The 12124-nt window shown below is 46.8% G+C and overlaps 1 protein-coding gene across 2 annotated transcripts in view; it reads left to right on the plus strand.

Annotated features, from left to right (window-relative positions):
• SLC39A12 (solute carrier family 39 member 12) overlaps positions 1–12124 on the plus strand; it is a 787521-nt gene that overhangs the window by 325456 nt on the left and 449941 nt on the right. For both annotated transcript variants that reach the window (XM_069648578.1, XM_069648576.1), the window contains exon 6: positions 2379–2550. In XM_069648578.1, coding sequence (XP_069504679.1) covers positions 2379–2550 — 172 coding nt within the window. The remainder of the gene's footprint in view (positions 1–2378; positions 2551–12124) is intronic.

Genomic DNA, 12124 nt, shown 5'->3' on the forward strand with positions numbered 1-12124 from the left:
TTGCGTTCTCGCACCAACTCTTCACAGACAACACCCAAATCATCGTCTATTTTACTGAACTCTCCTCTGATCTCGTTATCATCATTTCCAACTGTCTCTCTGCCATTAAATATTGGATGGCTTTGCACTCTCTGATGTTAAACTGTACAAAAACAGAAGTACTCTTCATCCCTGCCAAAGGTTCCCACTCATCTCTTACTCTACCTATCCAGTTCCCACCTGACACTCTCCCCTTCTCCTCTTCAACTACAAACCTCAGCATGATCTATGACCCTTCTCACAACTTCTATACTTTCATCTCCAAAACGGGAACAGGAGCTTGCCTCAACCTTCTAAATATTTGGAAAGTCAGGCACCTCCTTCCTTTCAACACTGCCAAGCATCTCTTAACCACTCGTGTATACTGTAAACTGGACTATTGTGCCAGCATCCTCTTTGGTCTCCTCAACTATGCTTTTTGTCCTCTAACAACGATCATAAACTTCGCTACCAGGACTCTCTTTGAACACCCTCACTTCACAGCTATTCCCTCTTACCATCATCAGGCTGGATGGCTGATGATGCAAAACAGGGCCAGATTTAAATGTCTTCTCCTGGTTCACAAATCTCTCCATGGTAAAGCACCACTTTATCTATCCTCTATTCAAATCTATAAGCCTTCTCATAATCTTCGCTCTGCCTCCTTGACTACCCATGTGGCTCCTCAACCTAGCTGCGCTCCCTCTCACTTCCGCTCTTTCTGTCTTCTTGTTGCACTTGCATGGAATTCTCTTCTGTTGGACATCCGAGAAACAGTCCACAAGGATTTGTCCAAAAACAAACTAAAAGCCTACCTCCTCACCTCTGAGTTACCCACTTAACCTACCTCTCATTTGCCTGCTAGCTAACATGTTTCCCTTGCCTTTAACCTGCCTCTGTCCCTCACTTCCTCTGCCTCAACCCTAGCACTTCACCCATTATTGTCACGTCCCGAGCACAGCTGGCCGCACCGCCTAGCTGCGCTTAAAAATGTCCAATGTTTGTTGTCCTTAATTTAACACACTGCGCTTAAAAATGTCCAATGTTGGTTGTCCTTAATTTATACATGTCCACTTATGTATTGTCCCCGGTGCCTGTTCCATTTACTCCCCTCCACAACCTGGTCAGAATGTCCCTGAAACTCACCCCATTGTAAGAAGCTCACTGTTTCCCATCAAGTCTGATTTCCTATCCGTTGTAACCTCACCTCATCTTCTGCCTAACTCTGATGCCTTGCTCAGGTCAAATCAATAGACTTTTGGAATGTCCTTAGCACTGATTTGCTATTGACCATCATCCATTGCTACTGACATCATAAGGAGAATTCCAGTGGGCCTTGTTAGTCCATGGGGTGGCACACTCAGAACGAAGAATACTTTACAAATGTTTGGTATGAGTTCTGTAAGTACAAGATGTCTCTATTAACGTTTAAATGTCCTTCATATTGCATTAACATGTAATATTGACAAGTATCAGAGGTCACAATCATTCTAGTTCAAAGGTCTAAATCGTTGGGAATATGCCTAAGGTGCTGTACCTTTCGCTAGACGGGTCAGTACTGCAGGTTTATTTTGTTCTTACGTATTATCTTAAAACGTACTTATTCGTTTTTTCTTATTGATGGTCTGGACCTTATATATTCAGGTGGTTTACATTCTCTATAGCAATACTGGTGCCCACTTTCCCTCACTTCCCATGTAGCACCTACTCAATGGAGCCTGGCGGCTACTCATGTACACGATCATTGGGACACAGTTTGAAAAGTGGAACAGGTTTCTCATAGCATTTTGCTATTTGATGGTATTATTTCCCATTACACAGAAGGTGTATGTGCTCAGTGGATCCAGTGCGAGTGTAGCCTGCAACATTACGGTTGCCCAGAGATTTCAGCAGTGATTGTATTTAGTTAGGAAGTGTTGATCAACATTGGTGAAAGCAGATCAGTAGGTGTTCCTTATTACCCAAAAGGATACAAATAATATCGAACTGTTTCGTTCATTAAAAATTAGAAGCGGTAATATGACTCAGCATGAATTAGCAACGCCAGGTTTCTATAGTCCTACCGGGAACCTTTCCCGCAATGCAAATAGATCCTGCTAACTATACAATCATATCCAAAAACCTTGGATCGGTCTCACTCGTGTCCTATTTGCACACCATTAAAGCAAGCACGCGAGGATACTGATTGTTACCCAGCAGCAAGGTGGTGATTTTATTGGGATGAAGAGGTCTTTCTACGTGATGATTGTTGCTTGATAATGAACGCCAGAAAGGAGCAGATGAAGTTAGACATAAACCGATGCTGATGATTTACTGTGTGGGAATTAAATGTGTAATACACGTCCTCCCTTTCCCCACAGGCATGCTTCTCTGCCAGCGAACTTGTCAGGATTGTCTTACATAAAAGCAATTCTTCCATCTCTAAAGATGACTTTCTCAGAATGAGTCCCGCAATAATTCAGCAGCAACTTAGCTGTTCCTGTGAGATCCCCAAGCACAGCCATGCACAACTTCCACCTTCTACTCTAGAACGTAAGTTATTGTCTTTTATAATATCATCATGTTTGTATGTAGCACATCTTGGACTGAATAACTCCACTTCTAAGCACTGTAATAATAGGTGTCATTATTACCATATTTAATGGTAGTCAGTACATCAGGGCTGAGTTGACCCTGCCGTGTTTCGAACTTGTGTCCGATGAACACAGATGTCTGGAGAGAGTCTTTAGTTTGATGCTCTCTTTTACCGGCTTTGTACTCTGCAGTTGTTATTATTTCTTAGACTTTTTTTTATTGTCGTAGAAATAGCAACGTATGTAGTGTCCACAGTCACTTTGACATTTCTTGTGTTCTGATTTCAATTTGCAGTCGCTATTTAGTACCTCTTGTGATGTGGTCCTCATTTTGTATTGCCATTTTTATTTCTTGGAGTGGTTGTGTACCTGTGTACCTTTCCTAATTTGTTCAGTTTCACACAGACGTTTATCTTCTTGTTTTAAAGTCGGAGCACTATATGTTTTGTTTGTCCCTTTTTCGACCTTTTCTCATTATTCTCAAGTAAGCTTTGGTGAACATGTCTCAGCAGTCGACAAATCGTCTGAGTGGGTGTCCCATGAAATTCTCACAGCTCCCCAGAGGTTCGTCGGAGGTTTTGAGGGCTACCAGAAGTACAAAATGGAGGACCTGGAAGGGAGTGGAGGCTGATGCCCCCCTTTAAGGTATTGCATCATGCCTCTGCACGGCAGCGGGGCATGTGGAACTTCTTTTCTGTTTCCAGCACACACGTGCTGGGGATGAGGATGGCCAGGTGGAGCAGTGGGGATGGGGGAAGGATATAGAGACCCTTTCATGTGGCGTGGTGGGCGCATTTGTTTGTACCCAAAAAGTAATCAGCGAATATTAGTGGGTCACTGATCAAACTGGATCCTCGACCAGCAAAACATTGCAAGTCAATTTTCGCCCAGCCTTATTGACAAGAAATTTCATTTCTGAATAGTGTCACACTTTTTTTTCCATTACTGTCCATTTTATAAATAACATTCTCTTAAAACAGTATATATTGTCTGGGACATCATTTGCAGGATGCCAGAATTGTAATCTGCTACCCCTAGTAGCCCCCATTGTACTCGTGGCACTGTGCGTGTGACTGCTTGGCTAGAAGTCACAGGGCCAGCCCCTGAAACTGAACGCAAAACACAGCCCTTCAGGTGACGATTTTGTACCTTTTGTAGTCCCTCAGAAGCCTCCTGTAGGCTTCTCAGGAAGTAAACTAAGTACAAGAGTTGGCTCCTGCTTTTCTCACCCTTACTGCATCACCACACATTAATGACACAGTGCGAGCTGGAAGCACTTCCACACAGCGTGATATGGAGAGGGCTGAAAGAGCTACAACATTAAAGCCCTACAGCGCACAGCTCTTCTGCCAACGCTTCTGTATCTCCCCTCCCCTCAATTTGGTTGGGCTTGCTGTTCCAGGGGAAAGAGCTTGTGATCCTTTCTTCCCAGCTGAACACGCCTTTCATGGTTGGCACGTGTTTGCGTGGCTATCTGCCAGGCTGCATAGACTTCTGGACATTGCACTCATGTTAAATCACCTTAAGGGAAGAACAGTTGCTTTGCAGGGAGTTCAGTGAACATTCCGGAGAATAATCATACAACCTACACCCAGGGCCACCTTAAACAATTTTGGGGCCTGGGACACGGGCACTTTTCGGGCCCCCTTCCAGCTAAACAAGGTATTTAAGGGATCCAGAACATCCGGTTTTGCCCCCCCTCATTGCGATCACAACCCATATCTTGATATGCTGCTTCAAATAGTTCAAAATAAACATGGGAAGTCCCATTACCCTCTTCATTCTTGCTGTAATCAGAGTGATAAATAAGTTGCATTTCAAGGACACCATTATTGGTCCACTACATGGGTTCTTGTCTTCTAGCATAGGCACAGGATACGCTTTAACAATAGCAATCAGGAGGAAGGTAGACCGGCCATAGTGTGAATGTACAACACATATCGTATGAAAAAGGTGCACATAATTCAGAATAGACAGACAACTCAGATTAGCTCTCTCACAGAATGCAACAATGCTCAAAAATGGATACAGACGACCAATTGGAAGCAAGTAGAATGCTACACATCACAAAGCATAAATAGTGCATGAGGATTAGAAGCTACCAGGAACGTGCCCATATCCCGGCATTCCGAGATTAGAAGAGGGTCATGGTTTACAAGTAATGTTACCATTAGTGAGCAAATGCACCCTATCATTGTAGAGGAAACAACATTATAGTCAGCAAAACCATGAGTTTTCTGAAGACTAGAATTCATGTCATGAATTTACCGGCACCCAAGAATGGGCAATTACCGGGGCATTATAGCCCTGGCGGACCCGGTAATTGCGCATTCCCGGGCGCCAGTAAATATTAGTCCCCATTCCCATATGAGTCCCATTGGACTCAATGGAAATGGGGAGGTCGGATGCACCAGCACCATTCATGAATAATGCCGGTGCATTCAACATGGTCTGCTCGCGGGTGCCGGTCCGCCCGCCAAGTCAGCCATGCAGCCGAAAAGGCACCCGCGAGCAGCACTCATAGTTTGCCAGTCCGGTAACAAGGGTACCGGCAAGCTTACCAGTACCATTTTTACTGGACCTGCAAACTTAGAATGAGGCCCATTGTCTCCATCAACAAGGAAAGTATATAAGTACCAGCCTTCTAAATTATGTGATCTTAATAGATTTTATCTTGCTTAATCTTTTGTATTTTAAAGCTTTAAATATGCCGAAAAACACCTACTTGTGAAATTGTTATTTATAGATTTGCAGAAAAACCTTTGTATTGTATACAAAAGAACACAACGTTTTTTAGTGAAATGAGCAGAGCTTAAACTATGCTTACCAGAGACCTGTGATGGCCAATGTTGGGAGAACATCCATTAAAGTTAATTTAGTTAATGTAGTCACACATGGAAACGTGAATCCCTGGTTGCTCACTCAATCCCTTAATCCCTGAAAGTAAAAATCATCATACCCAGCTGCAAGTTAATATGGGAAACCTGAAACAGGGGAGCAATTGAGATGTTGTACAAACCAATGCAGGTAAATAGTAGTGTGGGTGTTTGGAGTAGGGGAGCAGAGATCTTGTAGGGGCTAGAGTAGTTGGAGGTGGAGTAGTTGGTTGTGGCAAAGGAGTTGGGGAACAAGGCGAGTTGAAAGTGCAGGAGGAGTTGAAGGTTCAGGGGAGTTGGTTGAGCAAGTGGAGGGGAGAAAGCAAGAAAGGCTGGTTGAAGCGAACAAAAAGAAGAGAAAATGAAGACAAAGTTGTAAGAGGTGAAAAATGGGGAAGAGAAGAAGTGGAAGAAGTTGAAAGGAGGAACATGAGTTAGCTGGAGGAGTTGTGAAGAAGCATGAAGTGCAACAGCAGGACTGTGCAAAGTCATTTGGAGGCATAGGGAGCATGCTGGATGGAGTATAAGAAAACAAAACCATATCTTCTGTCTGGTAGAAGTTAGAGGAGGAACAAGTATCTGACACAATGTCATGGAGGGAAGACTACAACCAGTTTAAGGGCTAGTGATGATCTATAGCAACTAAGCCATAAGCATGTGTGAGCATTGACTTGGTGAGTAGGGGAGTATTGCATTGTCATACGTTCCTAAGGTAGACAGAGGAATCAGAATTGAATCAGGCACCAGGAAACCATCCTGGGCCATCTCACCTCTGGTAGATGCTGGGCAACTGACTCAAGAAGTACCTAGAGATACAGCTAGAGTTCCTGAGATATCTTGGAGATGCTTCATGGTGAAAGGCCACTGGCCCACCAAGACATTATTCAACGTGAGTGACACCAGATTGCCGTTAAGAGAACCATTTTGAAATAAGAAGACCTTTTGACATTGTGACTCTTTTTTAGTTACTCATCATTGTACATAGTCTTAAATACACCTTTGGAAATGAACCACTGAGCTGTGTCCTTTATGGTATTCTCTTGGCTTTGCGAAATATGGGTCCACAATGTTTGTTTCTATACATCATTCTAAGGGTGTTCAATATGCATGGCCCAGCAGATGTTTCAATCTACCATGGGAGCTGCTGGTATTGATCTCTTTATCATAGAAGATATTGACATTCCTTCCAGAGGATGAGGATTAGAGCCTACAGGGTTGAAGACAAAGTTTCCTGAGGGAACATAATGATGAATTGCGTCCATACCAGGGTTATCTCTGAAATATGACCGTTATTTGAGAACAGGTGTCACAGACTATGACTATCAGGGGTGGTTAAGGTGTTGGTTTTTGATCATAGGAACAAGACCTCCAGCATGCAAAAGAGGAACTGGTTGCATGAGTGATCTTTGGGAGATTCAGCCCAAGTCTGGTAAAGGAAACGAAAGACATCAGCCCAACCGAGAGGGTTCCACAAACCATTTACTAAGAAAACAGGGTTAGGATAACCTGTCCCCATATCTGCCTATTCATCAGAATTCCCAGGGAAATATTGGTCAGGACAGTGAATAAGTACCTCTTAGCCCTTCATTTGAAGCAGCTCAAGAAATTATAATTTACTATGGCCCAAATGCAAGGAAGTAATCTCAAAGGAGCAAGGTCTATATAAGACAAGCCCTTACATTTTAGCAAATGAAGTTTGCTATTGTACAGGGTACAACATAACTTTACTGGAAATGGGCAAATACATTTCTGGTTGTAGGTCGTTCCATCCATTAGAGAAGCAGTTTTAAATCCTGCCCATTTCCACTTGAGCACCATACACAAAATCATGTCTTAAGTTGTTTCTTTTTGCATGAAATACATACACTTATTAAGTGGATCTATAAGTAAAAATCACTCTCAAAAGACTGACATTGGAAGGCTATTCTCTCCAAGGCCGTGCTCCCCATGTGCACCCTGCTACTGCACGTTTTTGGGGGTCACCCCGTGTCTCATTCTGCTTGGTGGCCCCTTTCGGTGCTCCTCAAATGACACCTAGCAGTTCCCTCCAATGACACTTACCTGTTTCCACGCCAACTGCTGCTTGCATTTGGGGTAAGCATAGCTTTTTTTCCATAAATCCAGTGACCATTGTGCTTCCCCCATATGGGCTGCAGTGCGCAATTGCATTACACATAACTGCAAAGACTGTCCAATCTGTCAAAAGATCTCTTGCAGTGATGTAGACATAGGGGGTCATTACGAGGTTGGAGGTAAGTAACTGTCCTTACCGGCATGGAGCAAATATGGTGTCCGTGTAGTAAAGAGCCCGCTAATAGAGGGCAATTACGAGTTCGTGTGCACGAGCTTAGCGGCATGCCGGTAACGACATTACTGGCATTCTGCTAAAGCCCTAAAAATGCCCCTTAGCGGCATCATGGAAAGCGCAGACAGCACTACCGGCAACAATGGATACGGCATTAGCGGACACCGCTATCAGCAGTGCCCGTAAATAAGCGGAACCGGAATCAGCGTCATCGCACAGGAACAGGAAAGAGCACGGCGGCCATCTTGAAAAACACAATCCATTGCCATCCTCATCACGTAGGATCTGGATCCTTTTTCTGACTACAGAAATCAACCCACAGCATCATGCCCAAGGCAGAAAGGAAAGGCGCTTCCTGGCAGCGCAAAGAGTGCTTCAATGAGGATGAACTTACTATGCTGGCTGAGACACTTGCAGACAATGCAGAGGTTGTTTTTGCAAACAGCCTCAAGAGGGAGGTACAGATAAAAAAGAAAGAGATCTGGCAACTTGTTGCCCAGAAAGTAAGTGCCGTAGGCAACACCCCCCGCACCATCAAGGATGTCCGCAAGCGATGGGACGACCTGCGCCTGATGGTCAGGAACATTCTGTCCACAAACCGGAGCCAGGACATGGCTACTGGCGGTGGTCCTAGCTCACCCATAAAGCTAAGCATGTGGGAGGAGATCTGCGCCAGCATGATTGGCATAGAGGCCATAGAAGTTGTGGGCGAGATGGAGCGCGGTGCCATCTCATCGACGGAAAGAGGTTACTGTCCTAAGAAAACACTGTAATGCTAAGTATGATGATAGTCCACCAATTTGTCTGTCCAAAGAGGCAATGAATGGCCCCATAGATCCACATTGACACATCCCTACCTAGATGCCGTCCGCAGCACAGACACATGCACATGCATGCAGCATGGCAATGCCATACCTGACACACACCACACAAATATGAAAAGTCACACTGCACGCAGTCCACAACAGAAAAGCATGTCACATAGCATACGCCAGCCCCAACATGAGTGACCCCGACGGATGCCTGCATGCTCCACCCATATAGCAAGCAACGTGATCATCAAAACTTCACTGCCTAATCCCCTCTAATGTGTAGAAGAGCAATAATACAAATGTATGCATGATGCTTGTCAAACCATCACTCATGCCGTCCCTCTCTTGGTCCCTCACAGGCTCAGATCCTGACAGCGAGACCCGGGACTCACCCCCACAGGCAACTAAACCCCGGAAGAGGGGCAGGGATGAAGGCAACAGGCCTTCCACTTCGAAAGTCCCAGACAAGCCATGACAGGCACTGAAGTCAAAAACAGCACAGGATGTCATGGCACTGGTGCCGCTAAGGCCCATTACCACAGTCCCCACAACACCTGTGTCACCTGCACATGAGACAGTGGGCGATGGGGAACAATCAGCAGAGAACAGCTCTGTTGGGGAGGCGGCAGCTACGGCACCCCAGACAGATGATGATGTGCAGGGCCAGGTGTGAGTACCTGTCGAGGACGGCTCCCCAGACCTTCCTGCAACACCCAGTCCCGCACCATCCCCCCAGGTCACACATGTCTACTCCTACCACGACACCACAACGGAGCAGTCTGGATGGGAGGTCGTACAAGGGAGCATGAGTCTCACAGAGGACCCACATGGATTTGGGGATGTCACACATGCACCCTCCACCTCCACTGGTGTACAGGCCGGGGTGCAGCAGATAGGACACGCAGTGCAGTGCTAGGAGGAGCTCACAGCCCTAGTGAGGCAGTATGTCGCAGACAGTGCCCAGTCAAGGCAGGAGAGGCGCAACAACACTGCTTTCCTGAGACAGGCCATAGAGGCAAGCACCACAAGACTATGCGAGGAGGTGTCTGCACTGAGGCAGGTCCTCTCCCGCATTGCGGATTCCATGGAGGCTGAGCGTCCGGCCCCCAGACAGAAGCAAGTGACCACCCCTTCTTCATCCACCTCCACCCAAACCAGCCCCCTAAGCAGGTCAGCGCGCACCTTGCGTTGCTCGGACATGCGGCCACCAGGTGCAGGAAGTGGAAGGATGTAGATGGGGCAGCCTGATTAAGGCAATAAATGCAGACACATGAAGCATTTGCTTGAACACCATGTGTGGGGGAGTTGTGGGGGGAGGGGGAGAGGGTGTGGAGGAGTTGGGGGAGGGGGAAGGGGAGAGGGTGTGTGGGGGAGTTGTGGTGGGAGGTGAAGGGGAGAGGGTATGTGGGGGAGTTGTGGGGGGTGGGGGAGAGGGTGTGTGGGGGAGTTGTGGGGGGAGTGGGAGGGGGAAGAGGGTGTGTGTGGGAGTAGTTGGGGGAGTTGTGGGGGGAGGGGGCAAGGGTTTGTGAGGTGGAGGGTTTGAGCACTTAATTATTTTTGGACCCGTTGTGTGAAAACAAATCCTGAGTGGACATTCCTTATTGCATATGCGTCATTTATTGATATACAGTGCATAGTGTACATGAACTCCCACACCCAGTGCCCTCTGTCCCACTTTCATGTCACCCTCTGCACCCATGTGTGTTAGAAATATTGTGCAATCACTGACTGATGCAGAGCACGTCCCTCCTGGTCATCGGCACCGCAATGATGTGCGCCCACATCTTCTTCATCGCCTTCATCATCACCAGGTGGTTGCAGTTCAATGTCAGGGGGCAGGGGCACGTTCCGTCGGATACACATGCTGTGCAGCATGACACATGCCATGATGATCTTGGCCACCTTCTCAGGCATGTAAAGGAGTGCCCCACCCGACCGGCTAAGGCAGCGAAACCGTGCCTTCAACAGGCCAAGTGTCTGCTCGATGACCACATGGGTTCGGGTATGGGAACAATTGTAGTCCTCCTCGTGCCTGTTCTGCGGGCTTCGGACAGGGGTGAGGAGCCATGGCTTCAAGGGATAGCCACTATCACCTGCATGAGACGAAATTAAAGGTATATGTTAGTCGATTCATGATGGACAGCTGTATTTGTCACACATGCCTGCAGATATTTGATGGTCACATGCACATGTCCATGGTTGTATGCACACATTTCTCATGCCCTCAATGGGTTCTGTGCCATGGACTTATGGTGTGTGTTGCATCTTCAAGATGATACACGGTGTACACTGCCTTGATGTTGGTCATGCATTGTGGACGCATACCGCTGTGTTTGTATTGAATATGTGATGTGTAATGTTCTGTATGATTTTCTAACTGGCAGCGTTGCCGGTAATCTCTGCATTATTTGCCTTTCAGCACTGATTATTCCCATGACATGCTGTACTTCTGTGGTGGTGGCGGCCCTGTGACATGCAGTGGATTCCCTTGGTGGTTTTGTTCAGTACACTCCCATGGATAGTTGTCCTGTGTGGTGATTTGCTTCAGCCAGCTACATAGTGAATATTCACAGCATATTGCTAGATTGTGTTACTGAGGGTGAGGTGCGAGGAAGGGTGATGCACGTGTTGTGGGATGTGGGGTGGTTTTAAGTTTGGCATGTTGCGATAGGTGTGCAGCCTACTTCATTGCTATGGGATTTGGTTGTCATGTTCAGTTTGGGATGGTTTAGGGGACAGTGTTTTGTGATGTGCATATCATGCTGTCACAACAACAATGACACCATGGTGGTGTGTGCATCTATCCCCCCATTTCACTGCCATGTGCCTGTCATGCAACTTACCAACCAGCCAGGCACATTGTCCTGTATGTCGCTCCATGTAGTGTGGTAGCGTGGAGTTCCGCAGGACCATTGAGTCATGAGTTGATCCAGGATATCGGGCACAACGTGTGATGATCTTGCTGGCGTCACATACCATTTGCACATTGATGGAGTGGTATTGCTTGCGATTGCGCTACACCACCTCCATGACATGCGGAACCACCAACTCCACATGGGTGCAGTCGAGGGCACCTATACAATGTGGCATGCCTGCCAGTGCATGGAAGCCAACTTTTGCATCAAAAATCTCCTGGGGATCCGTGGTAGGGATATGTAGTCCCTTGTGTGCTTCGGGAGGGCATCCAGCACCTGGTTCAGTATGCAAGAAAATAAGAGTTGTGATATGCCATGCATGTGCCCCACTGTGTGCTGGTAGGTGCCTGTGGCAAGGCAGTGGAGCAACGACACTACCTTCAGTAGAGGGGGGATGGCGGTGTGTATTTCAGTGAGGCTGACAATGTTGTTGTGTATCATGTCCACAATGGTGGTGATGGTGTCCCGATCCAGACGGTACAGGTTGTGGATCTGCTCAGGGGTTAGGTTGAATGGACTGGCTCTGATGTGAGAGATTGGGTGCTGGCTGCGTGATACCTCTGGCTGCACTGGTGGGGCATGCTGGGCCTGTCGCACCCTCCTTCTCCTCCTGCGTCTCCTCTGT

The sequence above is a fragment of the Ambystoma mexicanum genome, chromosome 2q, assembly GCF_040938575.1.
Source record: "Ambystoma mexicanum isolate Mex_15411 chromosome 2q, UKY_AmexF1_1, whole genome shotgun sequence".
Classification (NCBI taxonomy): domain Eukaryota; kingdom Metazoa; phylum Chordata; class Amphibia; order Caudata; family Ambystomatidae; genus Ambystoma; species Ambystoma mexicanum.